Raw genomic sequence first — 23,699 nt, forward strand, 5'->3', positions numbered from 1 at the left:
CCAAGGTTGCCAAGTCTTCAAAAACCTCTGTCTGTTGTGAGACTCCCAGCTTGCCAATTCCTCCATTCTACATAAGTGAGTCATTTTCTCATACCACATGTCTAAACTGGGCGGCTCTGTAGTTCTCCACAATGCTGGGACCAATAACTTGGCGGCTGTAATCATATGTGTCTGTAGGTTATTTTTATTAGGAGTGAAAGTGCCCTCTGGTTTCCACAGTAGAACTAGAGAGGCAGTAAGTGACAAGTTTCCTGTGCAGATCCTATTCATAGAATCCTCCACTGAATCCCAAAACTGTCTAATTTTATGACAATGCCACCATATATGAGAGATGCTGCCCACACCCTCCAGACATCTCCAACACTCACTAGAGCTGATTAAGTGGATTTTTTTGAGGAATTCAGGTGTACGGTACCATCTAGTTAAGGTTTTGAGTGAGTTCTCCTGCACCCTGACACATCTGGAAAATCCATATGAGTGCGACAAAATAAATGTTCTGCTGGGCTCATCCAGAATTATCCCTAACTCCCTCTCCCATTCCTTAAGGTAAGTGGGCTTGTCGTCCCCTCTTTTTTCTAAAATCTGTCTATATATTAAGGAAAGAGTTTTAGGTGGCAATTTTGGTAATAGAACCATGGTTTCCAACCACGATGGATCTATCTTTGGTCGGATGCTAGTTACCTTATACTTCCTACAGGTTACTTCAAAGTCCCACTTTTGAATATCTGACCCTACCGTCGGTGGCTCTCCTCTGAGAGATTCGTAGATATCAGTGACCCGAGTTAATTTCAAAAGGTCCCCTACCTTGAGCTCTGCAACAGATTCCCACACAGGGTTAGTCTCCACAACTCTATCTGAAAGAACGTAGGGTAATGTATTAAGGGGAGCAATAGGGGACAGATCTCCCTTGCTCAGATTTAACGCAGATGACCTCTGACACTCCTTAATAGTGTTTTTAGTTATAACGCTTATAATTTCCTGAGAATTGAAAGTTAGGGGTTTATGCCACAACAAGTGAGCACTATTTTTCCCCAATACCTCTCTTTCAAAGCGTACATGCAAGGGGTTGTCTCCAGATCTAGTTAAAGTCAACCATCTCTCTAGGTGGATAGCTTGAACATATGCAGAGATATCTGGCAAAGAGATTCCCCCATGCCTCCTCTTCCTTGTAAGAAGAGAGTAAGGTAACCTAGCTTTTTTGTTCCCCCATAGAAATTTCCCCATAACTGATCTCAATCTGTTCAGGAATGATCTAGGAATAGCTATTGGGAGGGAGCGACACATGTATAGTATTTGGGGTAGGATGTATGAGGTCAAGACATTTTTCCGTCCTAACCATGAAATCCTAGGTAATAAGGATTTATTCAGGAACGCTTGCACTTTTGTTAACAACGGAGTGTAATTAAGCTGGAACAGCTGGGTAGGATTGGCTGGAATCATAACACCCAAATATTTAATCGCAGAGGGGGGCCACTTAAAGGGGGACATACCTCTAATCTTACTCAACTGTGAAGGGGTTAGAGAAACTCCAATGGCTTCAGACTTTTCCAAGTTCATTTTAAAGTTGGAGATCTCCCCAAAGGCTTTAAAAGTGTCCAATATTTGCTTCATTGCTTCGATAGGGTTGGTGACTAACAATAGCAAGTCGTCAGCAAATGCTGCCATTTTCTGCGCATCTCCCTTGAATTTGACTCCCTTAATACTAGGATCTTGCCTGAACTTTAATAGGAGCGTTTCAAGAACTAATATAAACAGAGATGGGGAAAGGGGGCATCCCTGTCTGGTACCGTTCCTAATAAAGAAGGGATCAGACAGAGTACCATTAACTAAAATACGGGCCGTGGGAGCTGAATATAGGGAGAAAATCGCCCTGACAAATGCATCAGGGAAGCCAAATGCCAGTAAAGTACTACGCATGAAAGGCCACCCAACCCTATCGAATGCCTTTTCAGCGTCTGTCCCTAGTAATATTAAAGGCATATTTTTCTTTTTAGCATAACAGACTGCATTTACCACTCGGCTAACATTGTGCCTGCCTTCTCTGCCGGGCACCGTCACCAAGTGCATTTAACCCTCAATGGTGTGGTTGTTTTTTGGCTAAAGCCTACATCAGGGTGAAGCTGTCACACCAAGTGCATTTAACCAGCAATAGTCTGTTCATTTTTTGGCCATATACTACATCAGGGGCAAGCTGCGCCCGTCACCAAGTGCATTTAACCCTCAGTAGTGTGGTTGGTCAAGCTGTGACACCAAATGCACTTAACCAGCAATAGTCTGTTCATTTTTTGGCCATATACTAAATCAGGGGCAAGCTGCGCCCGTCACCAAGTGCATTTAACCAGCAATAGTCTGTTCATTTTTTGGCCATATACTACATCAGGGGCAAGCTGCGCCTGTCACCAAGTGCATTTAACCCTCAATGGTGTGGTTGTTTTTTGGCTAAAGCCTACATCAGGGTGAAGCTGTCACACCAAGTGCATTTAACCAGCAATTGTCTGTTCATTTTTTGGCCATATATATACACTACATCAGGGGCAAGCTGCGCCCGTCACCAAGTGCATTTAACCCTCAGTAGTGTGGTTGGTCAAGCTGTCACACCAAGTGCATTTAACCAGCAATAGTGTGGTTATTTTTTGGCCATATCCCAGTCTAATTCTGTCACTAAATCCATACCGGTCACCCAGCGCCTAAATACTAGGCCTCAAATTTATATCCCGCTGAATTTGAATACAATACATTGGGCCAAATAATATATTTGTTGTTGTGGTGAACCATAACAATGAGAAAAACATCTAGTAAGGGACGCGGACGTGGACATGGTCGTGGTGGTGTGAGTGGACCCTCTGGTGCTGGGAGAGGACGTGGCCGTTCTGCCACATCCACACGTCCTAGTGTACCAACTACCTCAGGTCCCAGTAGCCGCCAGAATTTACAGCGATATATGGTGGGGCCCAATGCCGTTCTAAGGATGGTAAGGCCTGAGCAGGTACAGGCATTTGTACAGTCAATTGGGTGGCCGACAGTGGATCCAGCACGTTCACATTATCTCCCACCCAGTCTTCTGCAGAAAGCGCACAGATGGCGCCTGTCACATCACCCCCATGCATACCAGGGAAACTGTCTCAGCCTCAAGTTATGCAGCAGTCTCTTATGCTGTTTGAAGACTCCGCTGGCAGGGTTTCCCAAGGGCATCCACCTAGCCCTTCCCCAGCGGTGAAAGACATAGAATGCACTGACGCACAACCACTTATGTTTCCTGATGATGAGGACATGGGAACACCACCTCAGCATGTCTCTGATGATGACGAAACACAGGTGCCAACTGCTGCGTCTTTCTGCAGTGTGCAGACTGAACAGGAGGTCAGGGATCAAGACTGGGTGGAAGACGATGCAGGGGACGATGAGGTCCTAGACCCCACATGGAATGAAGGTCGCGCCACTGACTTTCACAGTTCGGAGGAAGAGGCAGTGGTGAGACCGAGCCAACAGCGTAGCAAAAGAGGGAGCAGTGGGCAAAAGCAGAACACCCGCCGCCAAGAGACTCCGCCTGCTACTGACCGCCGCCATCTGGGACCGAGCACCCCAAAGGCAGCTTCAAGGAGTTCCCTGGCATGGCACTTCTTCAAACAATGTGCTGACGACAAGACCCGAGTGGTTTGCACGCTGTGCCATCAGAGCCTGAAGCGAGGCATTAACGTTCTGAACCTGAGCACAACCTGCATGACCAGGCACCTGCATGCAAAGCATGAACTGCAGTGGAGTAAACACCTTAAAACCAAGGAAGTCACTCAGGCTCCCCCTGCTACCTCTTCTGCTGCTGCCTCGGCCTCTTCTGCTGCTGCCGCCTCCGCCTCTGGAGAAACGTTGGCACCTGCCGCCCAGCAAACAGGGGATGTACCACCAACACCACCACCACCTCCGTCACCAAGCGTCTCAACCATGTCACACGCCAGCGTTCAGCTCTCCATCTCACAAACATTTGAGAGAAAGCGTAAATTCCCACCTAGCCACCCTCGATCCCTGGCCCTGAATGCCAGCATTTCTAAACTACTGGCCTATGAAATGCTGTCATTTAGGCTGGTGGACACAGACAGCTTCAAACAGCTCATGTCGCTTGCTGTCCCACAGTATGTTGTTCCCAGCCGCCACTACTTCTCCAAGAGAGCCGTGCCTTCCCTGCACAACCAAGTATCCGATAAAATCAAGTGTGCACTGCGCAACGCCATCTGTAGCAAGGTCCACCTAACCACAGATACGTGGACCAGTAAGCACGGCCAGGGACGCTATATCTCCCTAACTGCACACTGGGTAAATGTAGTGGCAGCTGGGCCCCAGGCGGAGAGCTGTTTGGCGCACGTCCTTCCGCCGCCAAGGATCGCAGGGCAACATTCTTTGCCTCCTGTTGCCACCTCCTCCTTCTCGGCTTCCTCCTCCTCTTCTTCCACCTGCTCATCCAGTCAGCCACACACCTTCACCACCAACTTCAGCACAGCCCGGGGTAAACGTAAGCAGGCCATTCTGAAACTCATATGTTTGGGGGACAGGCCCCACACCGCACAGGAGTTGTGGCGGGGTATAGAACAACAGACCGACGAGTGGTTGCTGCCGGTGAGCCTCAAGCCTGGCCTGGTGGTGTGTGATAATGGGCGAAATCTCGTTGCAGCTCTGGGACTAGCCAATTTGACGCACATCCCTTGCTTGGCGCATGTGCTGAATTTGGTGGTGCAGAAGTTCATTCACAACTACCCCGACATGTCAGAGCTGCTGCATAAAGTGCGGGCCGTCTGTTCGCGCTTCCGGCGTTCACATCCTGCTGCTGCTTGCCTGTCTGCGCTACAGCGTAACTTCGGCCTTCCCGCTCACCGCCTCATATGCGACGTGCCCACCAGGTGGAACTCCACCTTGCACATGCTGGACAGACTGTGCGAGCAGCAGCAGGCCATAGTGGAGTTTCAGCTGCAGCATGCACGGGTCAGTCGCACTACAGAACAGCACCACTTCACCACCAATGACTGGGCCTCCATGCGAGACCTGTGTGCCCTGTTGCGCTGTTTCGAGTACTGGCCAGTGGCGATGACGCCGTTATCAGCGTTACAATACCACTTCTATGTCTCCTTGAGAAAACACTTAGGGCGATGATGGAAGAGGAGGTGGCCCAGGAGGAGGAGGAGGGGTCATTTTTAGCACTTTCAGGCCAGTCTCTTCGAAGTGACTCAGAGGGAGGTTTTTGGCAACAGCAGAGGCCAGGTACAAATGTGGCCAGCCAGGGCCCACTACTGGAGGACGAGGAGGAGGTGGAGGAGGATGAGGATGAAGCATGGTCACAGCGGGGTGGCACCCAACGCAGCTCGGGTCCATCACTGGTGCATGGCTGGGGGGAAAGGCAGGACGATGACGAATCGCCTCCCACAGAGGACAGCTTGTCCTTACCCCTGGGCAGCCTGGCACACATGCGCAGGCACTGCAGCATGTAGTCGCTCAACGACAGCAGAGTTGCCCACATTTTAACCTGTGCGGACTACTGGGTTGCCACCCTGCTGGATCCACGCTACAAAGACAATGTGCCCACCTTACTTCCTGCACTGGAGCGTGATAGGAAGATGCGCGAGTACAAGTGCACGTTGGTAGACGCTCTACTGAGAGCATTCCCAAATGTCACAGGGGAACAAGTGGAAGCCCAAGGCCAAGGCAGAGGAGGAACAAGAAGTCGCCAAGGCAGCTGTGTCACGGCCAGCTCCTCTGAGGGCAGGGTTAGCATGGCAGAGATGTGGAAAACTTTTGTCAACACGCCACAGCTAACTGCACCACCACCTGATATGCAACGTGTTAGCAGGAGGCAACATTTCACTAACATGGTGGAACAGTACGTGTGCACACCCCTCCACGTACTGACTGATGGTTCGGCCCCATTCAACTTCTGGGTCTCTAAATTGTCCACGTGGCCAGAGCTAGCCTTTTATGCCTTGGAGGTGCTGGCCTGCCCGGCAGCCAGCGTTTTGTCTGAACGTGTATTCAGCACGGCAGGGGGCGTCATTACAGACAAACGCAGCCGCCTGTCTACAGCCAATGTGGACAAGCTGACGTTCATAAAAATGAACCAGGCATGGATCCCACAGGACCTGTCCGTCCCTTGTCCAGATTAGACATTAACTACCTCCCCTTAACCATATATTATTGGACTCCAGGGCACTTCCTCATTCAATCCTATTTTTATTTTACCATTATATTGCGAGGCTACCCATAGTTGAACGAACCTCTCCTCTGTCTGGGTGCCAGGGCCTAAATATATGCCAATGGACTGTTCCAATGTTGGGTGAAGTGAAGCCTGATTCTCTGCTATGACATGCAGACTAATTCTCTGCTGACATGAAGCCAGATCCTCTGTTACGGGACCTCTCTCCTCTGCAAGGGTGCTGGGCCTAAATATATGCCAATGGACTGTTGCAGTGGTGGCTGACGTGAAGCCTGATTCTCTGCTATGACATGCAGACTAATTCTCTGCTGACATGAAGCCAGATCCTCTGTTACGGGACCTCTCTCCTCTGCCTGGGTGCTGGGCCTAAATATCTGACAATGGACTGTTGCATTGGTGGCTGACGTGAAGCCTGATTCTCTGCTATGACATGCAGACTGATTCTCTGCTGACATGAAGCCAGATTGTCTGTTACGGGACCTCTCTCCTCTGCAAGGGTGCTGGGCCTAAATATATGCCAATGGACTGTTGCAGTGGTGGCCGACGTGAAGCCTGATTCTCTGCTATGACATGCAGACTAATTCTCTGCTGACATGAAGCCAGATCCTCTGTTACGGGACCTCTCTCCTCTGCCTGGGTGCTGGGCCTAAATTTATGAAAATGGAATGTTGCAGTGGTGGGTGACGTGAAGCCTGATTCTCTGCTATGATATGAAGACTGATTCTCTGCTGACATTAAGCCAGATTCTCTGTTACGGGACCTCTCTCCTCTGCCTGTGTGCTGGGCCTAAATATCTGACAATGGACTGCTGCAGTGGTGGCTGACGTGAAGCCTGATTCTCTGCTATGATACGAAGACTGATTCTCTGCTGACATGAAGCCAGATTGTCTGTTATGGGACCTCTCTCCTCTGCCTGGGTGCCGGGGCCTAAATATCTGAGAATGGACTGTTCCAGTGGTGGGTGACGGGAAGCCAGATTCTCTGCTATGGGACCTCTCTCCAATTGATTTTGGTTAATTTTTATTTATTTAATTTTTATTTTTATTCATTTCCCTATCCACATTTGTTTGCAGGGGATTTACCTACATGTTGCTGCCTTTTGCAGCCCTCTAGCCCTTTCCTGGGCTGTTTTACAGCCGTTTTAGTGCCGAAAAGTTCGGGTCCCCATTGACTTCAATGGGGTTCGGGACGAAGTTCGGATCGGGTTCGGATCCCGAACCCGAACATTTCCGGGAAGTTCGGCCGAACTTCTCGAACCCGAACATCCAGGTGTTCGCTCAACTCTAGTTACTACATAAAGTGGTTTTATGTAAGTAACATGAAGCGACTGGATGTTCTGCTACTACCTTTGCTTGCTGTCAGTCACTTGTTTGAAACCCATATAGACCAGATAATTACACAGCTGAGGGTTTGTTCTTTTGTGTATTTACTCTAGGAAATCCTCTACAAGCTCAGACTCCACAGATGATACATTTCATCTACACTGACACATTGTAGCAAACTATAAGGACCAATGAGAGACTGGTGCAGCACTTATGCTACAGAAACATACCCAGACTGATACTCCAGTTTATGTAATACTGTGTGGGCTAAATACATCAGCAGCATAGCTGTCTCTTTCCTGATCATTTGCTACAATGTATCAGTTCAGTCAAAATGCAGATATAAAAAAATTAAACTATGAGCGGCGTCAACATCGGGGGTGGTTTACCAAGCTAAATATTCACCAGAATCCTGATTTAAAGGGGTAGTCCCATAAAATAACGTATCCTCTATTCAGAAGCGGCTGATTTGTGGGGGTCCCAGTGTTTAAACCCCCGCCTATCACGAGAACAGGGGCCTGTTTTCTCAGTTTAGATGGAGCTTATTATATGGAGATTCGTATATATGCAAATTAGCCTCTAGGAGTGTGGGTCGTCGGGTGGTTGCTCCGGTTCCTCTGTCCACTCCCTCCTGGACTTGATTGACAGGGCCAGGCAGCATTCACGTCCTCCTGCCTGACCCTTAATGCGGATGAAATCTCAAGCCTGCGGCAGGTCGTTAAGTATTTAGCGCAGGCGTAGTGAAGGAATTCGGCAGCTGGCAAGTGACCTTTCTTCACTACACCTGCACCAAATACTAAACGGCACGGCGCAGTCATGATATTTCACCTGCACTCAGGGCCAGACAGGAAGACGTAAATGCTGCCTGGCCCTGTCAATCAAGTCCAGGAGGGACTGGACAGATGTGGGAGAATGGAGCCTCTAGTACAGACATCCTCAAACTGCGGCCCTCCAGCTGTTGCAAAACTACAACTCCCAGCATGCCTGAACAGCCTACAGGTATCAGCCTAAAGCATGGCACGGTGGGAGTTGTAGTTTTACAACAGCTGGAGGGACGCAGTTTGGGAATGCCTGCCCTAGTAGCAGGAGCAACGCGAATACACCGCCCGCCCCCCCTAAATTATTTTTCAGCAGTAACGGGCGCATGCATTAAAACTAGACTAGGCTACTTAGGTTCAGCTGACATCAGCACATCCCTTAGGTCAGCCAGGCTAATAGTGTTGTTTCTGCTGACAACCAACTGGTTGTTTAAAGTTATACAAGTACCAAATTTATCATTCAACATGGACCACTACCACTATCTGAAGTTTACACTGTCTATTCATAAAAATAAAAATAAATTACTCACGATCATAGATCACAACACAAGCAGCGCCATCTAGAGGTTGTATGAAGATACACTGCTACTGATACACTATTATGGCCTCCACTAAGTACAGGTGTGGACCAAACCAAACCTGAAAAATACTCAAACTAGGATAGAAGCTCATCATTCTAAGTGGATGTCATAATGTCACATGTATGACATCGCTACAGCTGTATGAGTGACATTGGATGAGAAAGAAAAACCGCAGCACTCTTTAGTCTTCAAAATATCCTAGTGGTTTATTCACAGGGTATGCGACGCTTCGACGCAAGGCTGGAGAAAGACCATACTTGGTCTAAACGTGGCATGCATTTGGTGAATGAACCAGAAGGATATTTTGAAGACTAAAGAGTTCTGCGGTTTTTCTTTACATTCTAGATTGCGGCGGTTCGACAGGTTTGAACCCATCACCGCTGGCACCACCACCAGTTGGACATTTTTTCCCGTAAGTGCTGCTATAATTCACTTTCTTTAGTTTGATGAGAAAGGAGGTACGGGAACAACAAAATACAGAAGTGCATTCAATTTTTGTAATCCCTGCAAAAAGCCTGCGCCAGTCTCCGTGCCCTAGTGACAGCAATGTGTAGCAATATCTCGCCTCGTGTGTGAAATTGGTTCATTACATCACTTGTGACTTAAACTGACCTTTAAAGCAAAGCCTAGGGGGATGAAGAAGAGCTGCTTGTGATAAATGAAATTAACCATTACAGAACCATTTTCCAGGTAATGTAGATTCATGTTCACAGCGGTGTGCTCGTCTCTGACACAACGCATTGAGATACCTGCAGAAAATGAGAGATGCGATCATGAAGAGGTTAAATGGTTTGCCCCAAGACTTAATCTTATCATGTATTCACAGGGTCGATGGGGATCTGACTGCTGGGACCCTGTACTGTTCATGAGAACGGGACTCCTGTGTCCCCAACCCTGTATGAAAGTAGCGGCTGAGCATGCACGCTGCTCTCCATTCATTACTATGGGACTGGAGAAGAGAAGACTAGTACAGGACCACCTCAGTAAGACTACATGCACACGACCGTATGTGTTTTGCGGTCCGCAAAAAAAACGAGATTTTTGTATAACTTACCAGTAAAATCTCTTTCTCGCTCTTCCTTGGGGGACACAGGAACTCTTGGGTATAGCTTATCTCCATAGGAGGCGTGACACTAAGTAAAAGACTGTTAAGCCCCTCCTCCAGCAGCTATACCCTCAGCCTGGAGAGAGAGACTTCCAGTTATGTGCCCAAGTAGTGCAAGACAAAGGCAAGGAGTAACCAAAACCAATACCAACAAGCCAGAAAAAAACACCCGAAGGCCAACAAAAAAACAATGGGCGGGCGCTGTGTCCCCCAAGGAAGAGCGAGAAAGAGATTTTACTGGTAAGTTATACAAAAATCTCGTTTTCTCGCCCAATTCCTTGGGGGACACAGGAACTCTTGGGACGTTCAAAAGCAGTCCACAAACAGGGAGGGACCACAATCAAACGCGAACCAGGCACCGTAAACATCAAGGCACCGCCGCCTGCAAGACCAAGCGGCCCAAAGCAGCATCCGCCGAGGCATAAGTGTTCACCCTGTAAAACTTGGTGAACGTGTGCAAAGAAGACCAGGTGGCCGCCTTGCACAGCTGCTCAGCCGAGGCACGATTACGCTGAGCCCAGGAAGCCCCGACCGCTCTGGTAGAATGAGCGGTAACACCAAGGGGCGGATCCCTGCCCCGAGCACGGTAAGCCTCAATGATAGCCATCTTGAGAAAGCGGGCAACAACCACCTTAGACGCCGCCAGTCCCCTGCGCGGACCCTCCGGAACCACAAACAGAGAATCCGTACGCCGAAAGGGTCTGGTCACATCCAGGTAGATCCTGAGAGCCCGAACAACATCCAGACGGTGAAGCTCCCGCTCCCGGGGATGCGACGGGGCCGGACACAGAGAAGGAAGGACAATATCCTCATTCAGGTGAAAGGCGGACACCACCTTCGGAAGAAATTCCGGAACAGGACGGAGAACCACCTTGTCCTGGTGAAAAACCAAGAAGGGCTCCACGCAAGAAAGAGCCGCCAACTCAGACACACGCCGAAGGGACGTGATAGCGACGAGAAAGAAAACCTTGCAAGACAACAAGCGAGGGGAAACCTTGCGCAGAGGCTCGAAAGGGGAAGATTGGAGAGCCGCCAACACAATGTTGAGATCCCAAGCAGGAACAGGAGGGCGATAGGGGGGAGCACAGTGAGCAACCCCCTGAAGAAAGGTCTTAACCGGACCGAGCGGAGCCAGCGGACGCTGAAAAAGGACCGAAAGAGCCGAAATCTGACCCTTCAGGGTACTGAGACCCAAGCCCAGAGCCAGACCAGACTGCAAAAAGGATAAAACCGTAGGAAGGGAAAACCTCAGAGGGGGAGTCCCCAAGGCCTCACAGAAAACCAAATAGGCCCGCCAGGTACGATAATAAATCCTGGCCGAGGCCGGTTTTCGTGCACGAATCATGGTACGGACCACGTCAGCCGAAAACCCCCGCCGCGTCAGGACCGCGGTTTCAATAGCCACGCCGTCAAACGTAGCGACCCTAAATGCTGGTGGAAGATCGGCCCCTGAGAGAGGAGGTCCTCTCTGAGAGGCAGAGGCAAGGGAGCGTCTGCCAGAAGCAACATAAGGTCGGCGTACCACGGACGACGCGGCCAGTCCGGGGCGATCAGGATAGCCGGCGTGCCCTCCGCCGCAATCTTCCGAAGGACCCGCGGAAGAAGAGGCAGGGGCGGAAACACGTAGAGGAGCGAAAACTCCGTCCAGGGGAGGACGAGCGCGTCCGCGCCGTAAGCGTCCGGATCTTTGGCCCTGGCCACGTAGATGGGAAGTTTGTAGTTGAATCTGGAGGCCATGAGATCCACGTCCGGACGACCCCAACGGAGACAAAGAGACTCGAAGACGTCGGGGTGCAGAGACCACTCCCCCGGGTCGATCGTCGTCCGACTGAGGAAATCCGCCGCCCAATTGTCCACCCCCGGAATGTATACGGCCGAAAGGGCCGGAACATGAACCTCCGCCCAGCGAAGGATCAGAGACACTTCCCTCATCGCCGCCGCGCTGCGAGTGCCCCCCTGGTGATTTATGTACGCCACAGCCGTGGCATTGTCCGACTGGACTCGAACAGGGCGACCCTGCAGCAACGAAGTCCAGTGTCGGAGCGAGAAAAGAATGGCTCTCAGCTCCAGAACATTGATCGGCAGTCTGGACTCCGACGGAGACCAAGTGCCCTGGACGGACCGGGGAGGAAACACTCCCCCCCACCCCCGCAGACTGGCATCGGTGGTAATCACCAGCCAAGTCATTGGCAGGAAGGACTTCCCCTGAAGAGGGGTCCGCAGCCACCAGAGGAGAGAGGAACGAACCTGGGGGGAAAGGGGAAAATGCCGATCCAGACTCTCCTGGGACTTGTCCCAAGCGGACAGAATGGCCGTCTGAAAGGTGCGGGAGTGGTACTGCGCGTAAGGAATCGCCTCGAAGCAGGACACCATCTGACCCAGGACCCGCATGCTGAACCGGAAAGAAGGACGGCGGTGGGACAGAAGGCTCCGAACCGACCGATGGAGGAGCAGGCGCTTCTCCAACGGAAGACGAACCACCGCTGAATCGGTATCCAGCAGCATCCCCAGAAAGACCAATTGCTGGGAGGGAACCAGAGAGGATTTGGGTAGGTTGATAACCCAACCAAACTGGCGCAAGGTCTGCAGCGAGAGATCCACGCTGGCTGAAGTCAGTGACAGAGAAGGCGCCTTGATCAGGAGATCGTCCAGATATGGAAGCAGAAAAACTCCCCTGGAACGAAGTAAGGCGAGGACCGGGGCCAGGATCTTCGTGAAAACACGAGGGGCCGTCGCCAGCCCGAAGGGAAGGGCAACGAACTGGTAGTGTTCGGACCCCACTGCAAAACGCAGAAAGCACTGATGACACCGTGCGATTGGAATGTGAAGGTAGGCGTCCTGGATGTCGATGGAGGCCAGGAACTCCCCCTGTTCCAGAGAGGCCACCACCGACCTGAGCGACTCCATCCGGAACCGCTGAAGACGAAGGAAGCGGTTCAGTCGTTTCAGATCCAGAATGGGTCGCACCGAACCCTCCTTCTTGGGGACCACAAAAAGGTTCGAATAGAACCCCTTGAACCTGTCTCCCATGGGAACCGGGATGATGACCCCTTTGTCTAGAAGAATCTGAACGGCAGCAAAGAAATCGGCCGCCCCTCGGGAATCCCGGGGAACCCGAGAGCGAAAGAACCGAACTGGGGGAAGGGACGCAAGCTCGAGTTTGTATCCGGAAGACACAACCTCGAGAGCCCAGGCGTCGGAGACGTGCGCCTGCCAGAAGTCCCTGAACAGGAGGAGACGTCCCCCCACCCGGGTGGGTGGGGGCGCACCTTCAGGCGGGGGGCTGCTTGGTCGCGGGAGCGCGAGCAGGTTGAGATTTGCGCCAGGAGGGCTGGGTCCGAAAAAAGGGTTTCTTACGCCTGTCCTGGACAGGATTAGTGGACGGACCAGAAGCGGAGCGAGGAGCGGAAGCCCTACGAGAAGACCTGAAACGGGGGAACGAGGGACGACCACGAGTGGAGCTCCTAGCTTTGGATTGGGGAAGATGAGTACTCTTCCCCCCCGTGGCTTCCGAAATGATTTCATCCAAACGGGTTCCGAACAAACGAGCACCAGAGAAAGGAAGGCTAGTAAGAGACCGCTTAGACGCGGCGTCCGCCGACCAAACCTTTAACCAAAGCTCTCTCCTAGCCGACACGGCCAGAGCAGATGAACGGGCAATAAGAGCTCCTGCATCCAGGGATGCTTCGCATACAAATTTTCCAGCCTGAACTATAAGTTGAGTCAGGGCACGGAGGTCTTGAATAGGGACGTCAGATTCAAGCTCCAGATCCAGCTGAGATGCCCATTCTGAAACCGCTTTACCCGCCCAAGCGGAAGCAAAGACTGGCCGAAGTGCGGATCCGGAGGCCGAAAAGATACCCTTTGTAAGGGTCTCTACACGGCGGTCTTCAGTGGATTGTAATGAAGAACCATCTGCGACGGGAATAGCCGTGCTCTTGGACAAACGGGCCACAGGGGGGTCGACCTTGGGAGGAGACGCCCAGTTTGTGATGCAATCCGCCGGAAACGGATAACAAACATCCAACTTTTTTGGCGGGGTAAACCGTGCATCAGGACGGGCCCAGGCCTTAGAAACCACTGACGAAAAGTCAGCATGGAGGGGAAAAACCGCCGAAGCCTGTTTCTGGCGAAAGAAGGAAACACTGGTTTTCTCAGGATCAGGAGGATCATCGCGAATTTTAAAGGTATCACGGATACTGTTTATAAGGTGGCCCACAGCAGAAGCCAGCTTTGAAGGCAGCGCCGAATCCATATCCCAATCGGAATCAACCAGCTCCCCCTCAGAGGGCAAATCCTGCAAGGAGGAAGGGCCCGACTGAGAACGCACCCTTGGGGGGGATACCGAGGCATCCGAGGATGACCGGTGATCCACCCTAGGCCGCTTCTGGGATTGGCGGGCTCTAGAGGAATCGCCTGCAGAGAGAGACTCAGACGGGTCGGCCAGGACAGCGGACCCGGAGGGCCCAGCAGGGGAATCATCCGGCTGCGACAAGGGCAACGCATCTGCAAGTCGGCCCACAACGCTAGTGAGACTAACCACAGCCTGGGAGAGGGATCTAGCCCAGTCAGGGGGATCCAAGAGGCCAGGGGGTGACACAACAGATGGCGGACCCTGCGATGGGTCTTTGCAAAGCGAGCAATGCGGATCAGACTGCCCTTGAGGAAAGGGCGCCTTACATGCGGTGCAGGTATGGTACCAAGGTCCCACTGGCACTAAGGGGTCAGACATGTTGGTAGAAGCAAAGAAAAAAACCCGAGTCCAGGCCAGGGGGCTACAGTGAGGAAGGGTCAACAGTCCTACCAGGTCACAGAAGGAAGCTGCAGCAGCAGAAGAGCGGCGGTGTGCAATCAGAGCAACGGTCCGTCCTGCAGTGAGCTCCCAGAAGCACGCCGGCACGAGAGTGGGCGGGACTAAAGAGGCGCGGGAAGAAAGTCGTGCGGCCTCTGAATGAAGATCCGAAACTCCGCCCCCCGCCGAAAAAAATTATCGCGCGCGCGCGCGCGATTCAAAACCCGCGCTCCACCATCACAGGACCCCCGAATGGCCCCCGCCGAGCGGAAGCAAGGTAGGAGCCCAAGGAGGAGGGCCGGGAGCCGGCGTCCTGCCATGCAACGGCACAGCGGTCGCATACCCGGCCGCCCTCAAACAAGTCTCCCCCATGAATCATTGCCGCCGCGCCGCTCCAGACAAAGCAGGGCGCCCGGCCGCCGAATCGCGCCTGCAACAAGGCCATCAGTAAAGGGGAGAGGAGAGAGAGGGAGGGGGGGAGGGGGAGGGGAGCGGAACGGCTGCACTAGCCACCTCACCTGCGACGTCTTCACCCTCTAGTCCATCCAGCTGGGACGCCCCTTCAGCCACTGGCACAGAGTGACAGTAGCTGGAGAGGGGCTTGCAGGTGGGCGACCCAGAGCTGGCGGGATACAGGGGAGCATGAGCTGCCCTGGTCCTCCTTTTCTTCTGTGGGGGAGGCAGCAGGGCGGATAACCGGCCCTGGTGCAGCTCAACCCCGGGAAAACAGAGAAGTCTACTGCGACTCTGTTGTCCCTGTGGAAAAATCCAAGTGAAAAAAAGTAAAAATAAAAAAATTAAAAACTCTAAGTCTTCACAAGACAACTCTGCAGTGCAGAGAGTGTCTTGCCTCCTTGACACTAAGCAAAAAACTGGAAGTCTCTCTCTCCAGGCTGAGGGTATAGCTGCTGGAGGAGGGGCTTAACAGTCTTTTACTTAGTGTCACGCCTCCTATGGAGATAAGCTATACCCAAGAGTTCCTGTGTCCCCCAAGGAATTGGGCGAGAAAACGAGATTAAATCCATATGCCATCTGTTTTTTTTTTTTTTGTGGATCCATTGTAACAATGCCTAAAACGGACAAGAATAGGACATGTTCTATTTCTTTTTGCGGGGGCTACAGAACGGACATACTCATGCGGATAGCACACGGTGTGCTATCCGCATTTTTTGCGGACCTATTGAAATGAATGGGTCTGCATCCTAACCGCAAAAAAAAAAAAAAAAAAAAAAAAGGGAACGGACACGGAAACAAAATACGTTCGTGTGCATGAGGCCTAAGGGAGAAGATTCAAACAAAGTTCATTTAAAAAGGTAGACTGACTGTTACTTTATCTTTTACCTAAATCCAGAGAACTCCGTCAATCTGCACCTCTCCTCAGGTACAGTATGGCTCATCCTCAGGCCGAGTAGCATACAGTACTCTGCTGGCCCTGGAGCAAATACATTCACTTTCTGCACTCCAACTATTAGTATTTTTGCAAATGCTGTCTTTGCATAAGGCACTAACAGCACTCTTATTTCTCAGAATCCACTGCATTATAACAGCTCAAATTAGAGGTCCTTTCCCATCTTTGACCTCAGATCCTATAGACATTAATGGAGAGAGACTGCACATGCACAGCTAGCTCTCCACCTAACTGCCTGGGGGAATATGCATCGATATATATCAGGGTAAAAAGGTTGGGCCAAGTTTTGAAAAGTTATCCCCTGCTGGTGCATTCATGTGGTTGCACCCACATGGATCAGTTCGATATCCCCCTATCAAAAACTTGGCACAACTCTTTTGAAGGGGTTTTCAGCTTTGTAGATACTGATGACCTATCCTCAGGATAGGTAATCGATATCAGATAGGTGGGTGTCCCCGCTGATCAGCTGTTTGCTGCAGAAACATAACAGTGTACGGAGAAGGAAGCAGAAGGCGCCACCCACTGGGTGGTAGTGCCGTGGTACTGCAGCTCAGATCCCATTTAAAGAGGCTCTGTCACCTGGTTCCAGCATACCCTAATAGGAATATGGCCAGGTAGGGCTCTTAACACTGATAAAAAAACATACCTTTCATTCCCTTCTCTCAGGTCCGTTTTAGCTGTAAAAGCAACTTTTCTAAACATTTAAACGAGCAACTGCTTCTGCCCACTGCTGTGTTTCCAGCACCAGCAGCTGCCGCAAACGGCTGATCAGTGGGGGTGCTGGGGGTCTGACACCCACCGGAGGATAGGGTCATCAATATCTAAAAGAGGGAAAACCTTTTTAAAAGGGGTTTTCCATACTTTTTATACTGATGGTCCTATCCTCAGAAGAGGCCATCAATATCTGATCAGTGGGAGTCCGACACCCCGCGCCGCCACCAATCTGCTGTTCCGAGCAGCCCGGCGCTAGAACTACAAAGCTCCATCCATTGTGTAGTGGACAGAGCAGGTTATGGCAGCACAGTATCGACTACACCAGGGATGCTCAACCTGCGTCCCTCCAGCTGTTGTAAAACTACAACGACCACGATGCCCTTCTGTAGGCTGTCAGGGAATGATGGGAGTTGTAGTTTTGCAACAGCTGGAGGGCCGCAGGTTGAGCATGCCTGCACTACACAATGGATGGAGCTCTGTAGTTCTAGTGCCGGGCTGCTCGGAACAGCTGATCAGCGGGAGTGCGGGGTGTCGGACACCCACTGATCAAATATTTATCACATATCCTGGGGGCACCAAATCAACACATGTCTTATGGAGGTTTAAAACATGTGATAACATTTCTAGGACTGCAGAAGGAAATACTGAAAAGTACTGACCATACTGGGTATAGCCTGGGCCTCGGTTTTTCCATTTGGGGCGATTCATAACAAGAGGAAAATTCCTTCTTGGCATAATGAGCATCCTAATGACTTTTTCGATTCCATTTATTATGAAGTAGCCGCCCATTTCCTGTGGATAAAGAAAACCAACACTAAATCACTAATCTAGATTATCCACACACACCACCGTCACAAAGAAAAAAAATCCCTTGCCTGATGTGAATAGAAGCTTTTAAAAAACACCTGTCAGCTCTCCAAACATGTCTATTACGATAAATTTTATTTCCCATTTCCGAGAATTCCGTAGCATGTTTTCTTAGAATTCTGCTTTGTGCTGTTCCTCTGTTATTCCTTCTAGAAATCTATGAATAAAATGACTACTAGGTGTTACCAGTTGGGGTGCGCGACTACGCAGGTTGACATTGTCCAAACAGTGTTGCCGGTGTAGGGACACGCCATGATAACCATGGGAATAGTAACACTCAGCTGTCAATTGATTCTTACATTTCTAGGAGGAATGAAAAAGGAACAGAGCAACGTAATGATCTAAGAAAAGATGCTCCAGAATTGTTATTTCAGACGTGGCAGGAGAAGGAACAGGTGCTCTTGATCAACATTATCTTTGACAATGCAGGCAAATACAATTGCTCTGTGGACCACACACTGACCAAACAGCTGGCGGTAACAAAATGCGGTTTTCCTATTGGAAACTGTCAGCAAGTTGTACAGCTATGATCATTGCAGACAAAATCAAGCAAAGTATACTAAGCATAACGACTAATGCACACGACTATGGATTTTTCAGTCGACAAATTGCGGATCCGCAAAACACGGCTGCATCCTCATTTTTTGGGTACATTTCTTTTGACGGAATGGACATATGGATGCGTAAGCAAACGGATCATCCTGTGTGCTTTCTGCATTTGTATGTCTGTTCTGCAAATATGCACGTAAAATGTGGACCATGGACACATTGAAGTCAATAGATATGCAAAAAAATACGTGGATGGTACACTGACTGCATCCGTATTTTCCAGATTCGAGATCATGTGCATGAGGCTTTAAAACCAATAAAATGGAACTATCCCTGGCTTTGGCTTACAAATACTGATGCACAATACTGTCAGGTGTAAGTGGCCGTACACGCAGTGACTCTCCCTGGGCTGGCACCCACTGTAGGCATACAATAGCCATCTGCAATGCTGACTAGTAACTTCTCCTTCTCAAAGAGTAAATCCAGCTATGGAGATATCTCATGTCAGAAATACATAGGAAATTCACACAGGTTCATGCACTGAGACATCAGATTACAGTAGCTTCACTACCTTCCGAGTTTTCTGAGAAAAGCCGCGAAGACACTGCAGCCCCTCCAGGACCATGCTAGACAGAGGTCACAGGGCAAGGACCCACTGACACGTCAGAGGGTCACAGGTATCCGTTCACAAATGGATGCTGGAGGAATGCAAAATCTGATGCTTCCGTGCGTCACATCGTTCAATAGTCTTCCATCTGTCCAATGCAGAAAAATTCTCACCTGTTCCTCTTCATGATGCTCAATGAGCTGCCGGGGGGACAGGCCATACAAGTTACAGAGTTTGGATTTTACCATGACGGGGACGTAGCCAAGGAACTGCTTGATGACACCTTTTTGAATGCCGTTGACTGACCAACTAACATCCACCTACAGAAAATACAAGATGTACAGTAAGTACACATACCTACTGATCAATTCAACATACTGCATTTATAGAGGGTCTGTCAGCAGGCACAGTAGTACCCACTTAAAGGGGTTGTGCCACAGGATAAACATTTATCAGTGGGGACACAGACACTGCTAAGACAACGGGCGTCCTGCATGAATGGATCAGCAGGTCAAGCACGTGCGCTTCTGCTCCATTCACTCTCTATGGGACTGGCTTGTGCTCTACTCAGCTATCTCCAGTAGCCCCATAGAGGATGAATGGAGCGGCAGTGCACATGCTCGAATTGCCACAAGGGACGCCTTCCCTGGATATTTGCACCACGTGCAAACCGCAGTGCCAACCAATCTTCTTCGATACTTATCTCGTTATTGTCAGGGATCCCAGAGGTTGGACCCCCACCAATCAGAGGAATATGCTATGCACTGGGGAAAAGTTGATGTCTTGGTACAACCCCTTTAGGGTACAGCCCCGCAGGGCGGATTTCACCCTATTCATTACTAAGGGTGAACTCTGCAGCCTAAATTGACATGCTGAGGATTTAAAATACGCACCGGGGATCAATTTTCACGCCAGATTTTTTACGCAGTGTATGAATGAGCTTTGTTTAAATCTTGTTCACTTTGGCGCTTACGGTAAAACACTATGCAGACTTTTCCGCAGCGGAAATGTGTGGAATATCTGCTGAATTTACACGACATGTGGCCGCACCCTTATTAGGAGTCTGTCTTGTAGGACAAGCTCAATGGAATGGAATAATATACAGAATTTTACTTACTGATCCATACTGCTTCATTCTGGAGAAAACTTCATTTGAATCTATATGCAGATAAACAGTATAGTGCACCAAGGGCGGGCCCAAGCCACTCTGTGCCCCCTTGCTCCTCCATCTATCCATCTTAATTGGGACCAGGCTACATCACTATGCAGGAACCTGGCCCTGTCAATCAAAGAGAGCAGAGGAAGCAGGAGGAGCAAGGGTGCACAGAGTGGCTTGGGCTCAGCCTCGGTGCACTTAACTGCTCATTTGTATGGGGATTAAAATTGCCTTTTCTCCAGACCGAAACAATGGATCACGAGTGATGTGTCACCCCTTCCAGCTGAGCTAGCCCTACAAGGCAGTGTTAATGGTGAATTTCCTGGTGACGGACCCCCTTTACAGTTAACCTTGTCAGCAATCCCAACTAGAGTTGCACCGGGTATCGAAATATTGATACTTTTAGATGGGGATAGCAGCACCATGGGATATTTATTGGTGGCAGTGGCAAAGGGTGCCCTCCCCTCCTCCTCAGTATCTTCATTGATGGCACTTTCCGATCAGAACCCCAGCAGTGAAATCGCGGGGCTCCGATCAGTTACCATGGCAGCCAGGACATTACTTTAGTCTTCCATGGTAAGTTCCCTGCTGCCATGTGCACAAAGCACAGGGCAGCAAAGACTAATAGAGCTCTATCAGGGGGAACAGGACAAGGGTTCTAGCCGTTAGGGGGGCTAATAGTTATTTAAAAAAATATATATAATAATAATAATAATAATTATAAATAACAAAAAAAAATCCCTAAAATATTAAACGTTTAAATCACCCCCTTTCCCAAAATTACATATAAAATATTTAAAGGGAACCTGTCATCTGGATTTTGTGTATAGAGCTGAGGACATGGGCTGCTGGATGATTGCAGCATCCGCAATACCCAGTCCCCATAGCTCTGTGTGCTTTTATTATGTAAAAAAACAACGATTCTATACATATGCAAATGAACCTGAGATGAGTCCTGTCCCTGACTCATCTCATGTACAGGACTCATCTCAGGGTAATTTGCATATGTATCAAATCGTTTTTTTTTGTTTTTTTTTACACAATAAAAGCACACAGAGCTATGGGGACTGGGTATTGCGGATGTGTTAGCAGACATCCAGCAGCCCATGTCCTCAGCTCTATACACAAAATCCAGGTGACAGGTTCCCTTTAAACAAAAAAATAAACATAATAGGTATTGCCACACCCGAAAAAGTCCAAGCTATTAAAATATCTCTTATGCGGTGAACGCTAATGGAAAAAAATAAAACCTGCGCGATTTGCCATCTTTTAGTCAGCTTGTCCCCACCCAAAAAACAGGATAGCACTGTTCTATTATGGGCCAGATGTTCCTTATAATGCAGAATGCAGGCGGCTTTTTATTTGGCGTTTTATTTTTTTGGTAATGGTATCGAGTATCGCAATTAGGGCTGCAACAAGTAATCGATAACTGGATTCGTTGTCGACGAATCCAGTTATCGAATAATCGCCGATTCGTTGCTATGCGGGCGGGCGGTTTACTTTAAGTCACTGCATCTTTATTTTACCTTACAATCGTAACGCTCCAGTAACAACTAACAGGCAGAGCGGCGTAACGTCACTTACTCACGTGACGCGCCTGCTCCGCCTCCTTCATTCATAAAGTGGGTGGAGCAGTGCGTGACATTACGCCGCCCCGCGCTCTGCCTGTTACTGGAGCGTCACGATTGTAAGGTAAAATAAAGATACAGGGAGTGATTAGTCTGCTGTGAGCAGCAGGGCCGGGGCTGTTATGGGGAGGGGGAAATCTGAGCACTGTTATGGGGAAAGGGATCTGTGCACTGTTATCCCCATAACAGCGCCACCCACAGATCCCCCTCTCCATAACAGCGCCACCCACAGATCTCCCCATAATAGTGTCGTCCACAGATCCCCCCATAACAGTGCCATCCACAATTTGTTTTAATATGGCTTTTGAACATAATGTTTCAAGTAAAATCATATAAACCGCTTTGTTTTGTAATTTTGTCATTTTTCCAGATTAATCGAAGAAATTAATCGGCAACTAATCGATTATTCAAATAATCGTTAGCTGCAGCCCTAATCGCAATACTTTTTTACGGTATCGAAATCAAATCAAAATGGTGTTATCGTGACAACCCTAGTCTCAGCGTGCCCGTTGTCTATAATAGGAATGTTCTCATGTAGCAGACAGAATAAAATGCAGATTTCATATCTGAGGCATGTCAGTTTACGGGTGAAAACTTAAGCAAATCTACAGCAAAATCCATGAAAAACCTGATATATATATATACATACCAAGGAAAAATGGCGGCACTGGTACACAATCCAGTAAAGATAGGGTGCACGTCTCCAGGGGAATAGGCTTCTTACCCCAATGTGTATATATATAACACAAGACGTTCTATTGTGGATTTTAGCCCAAATCCGCAGCATGCCAATTTATGCTGAGGATTTCCCCCTTCGCATTACAGAGCATCAAATTTGCTGCAAACTATAAAGTCAGAATCCACACAAATTTTTGCTGTGCATCAGTCCCTTTTTCTGCACCAAAGCATGTTCAGCGTGGACATACCGAGCTAATCTAGAAGGTATGGGAAATCAAAACTCACAGTCAACTTTCCACGGTACGTACACCTTCGCCCTCGGCATTCTGCGGGATAAATTTTGGGCTCTCTGCAGAGACTTCCTTTTGGGACCATGGGCTGACTGATGACTGCGTCCACAATGGCGAATGACAGACGGTCACCTTTAAAAGTAAATTCTAGCGGCTTCATGGCCTACAGAGAGAACAGGAACATTAAAAATGACATTTTGTGACTTTGTGAAAGGGCTGCAACGTATCATAAATCAGGATGAAGAAACGGATATCATGATAATGAATTACATTAGGGGGGGCTATAATAGATTTCCGGGGAGGGTCTTAGTCCCCAAACATACTGAACGCCTATCCGGGAACATCCAGGGGGCTCCTGGCAAAGTGGGGGAGACCCCCCCGGGCTCCCAGCAATCAAGATCCTCACAAAAGCCAAACAGTAGATCAGGCCAGGGATCAGCAGCCTTCAGCTCTCCAGCTGCTGTACTACTACAACTCCCAGCATGCACACTTTCTTGGCTGTTCTTGTGACTCCCGTAGAAGTAAAAGTTGGATTCTGAGAGTTGTAGTTTCAGAACAGTCGGAGTGATGGAGGTTAGGGGTATACCTCTATGGACTGTTACTGCAGAGGGGTCATACTGGGATCACACCTCACCTGAACTGCCTGGTACAGCCCCTCTGTCATGGCCTCATTGAATGACTCGATGTGTGCTCTGGTCAGGTCCTGCAGGGGAGGGTGCTGCTTACTCCCGGGCTTCCCATAGCTGGGATCCGTCAGCTTCTTCAGACTAGGCTGGGTGGGCAGCTCGTGCCACTTCTGGGCCGCATCCATTGTGGAAAGTTGGCCAGGAGAGGCGCAGGGCACCGGGATCCGTCCGGAACTCTCTCACTGGGGCTACAGGCAGCACACGTGCAGGGAGAGGGGGGCGGGCAGCTAGTTACACACGTGTTGTGTGAAGCGCTTCCGCTAGCTGTCAAGCGCACCACGTGACTTCCGCCAGGTCTCTGCGCA

At 49.7% G+C, this 23,699-nt stretch overlaps 1 protein-coding gene across 1 annotated transcript in view; it reads right to left on the reverse strand.

Moving 5' to 3' along the window:
- Positions 1-23,645, reverse strand: part of POLR1B (RNA polymerase I subunit B) — a 36,374-nt gene extending 12,729 nt beyond the window's left edge. Inside the window, exons 1-5 of the mRNA XM_044289564.1 lie at positions 23,343-23,645; positions 22,704-22,871; positions 19,130-19,276; positions 17,593-17,725; positions 9,527-9,663 (exon numbers count right to left, since the gene is read on the reverse strand). Coding sequence (XP_044145499.1) covers positions 9,527-9,663; positions 17,593-17,725; positions 19,130-19,276; positions 22,704-22,871; positions 23,343-23,519 — 762 coding nt within the window. The 5' untranslated portion in view covers positions 23,520-23,645. The remainder of the gene's footprint in view (positions 1-9,526; positions 9,664-17,592; positions 17,726-19,129; positions 19,277-22,703; positions 22,872-23,342) is intronic.
- Between the last annotated feature and the right edge of the window lie 54 nt (positions 23,646-23,699).

Source organism: Bufo gargarizans, chromosome 4, assembly GCF_014858855.1.
Source record: "Bufo gargarizans isolate SCDJY-AF-19 chromosome 4, ASM1485885v1, whole genome shotgun sequence".
NCBI classification, from domain to species: domain Eukaryota; kingdom Metazoa; phylum Chordata; class Amphibia; order Anura; family Bufonidae; genus Bufo; species Bufo gargarizans.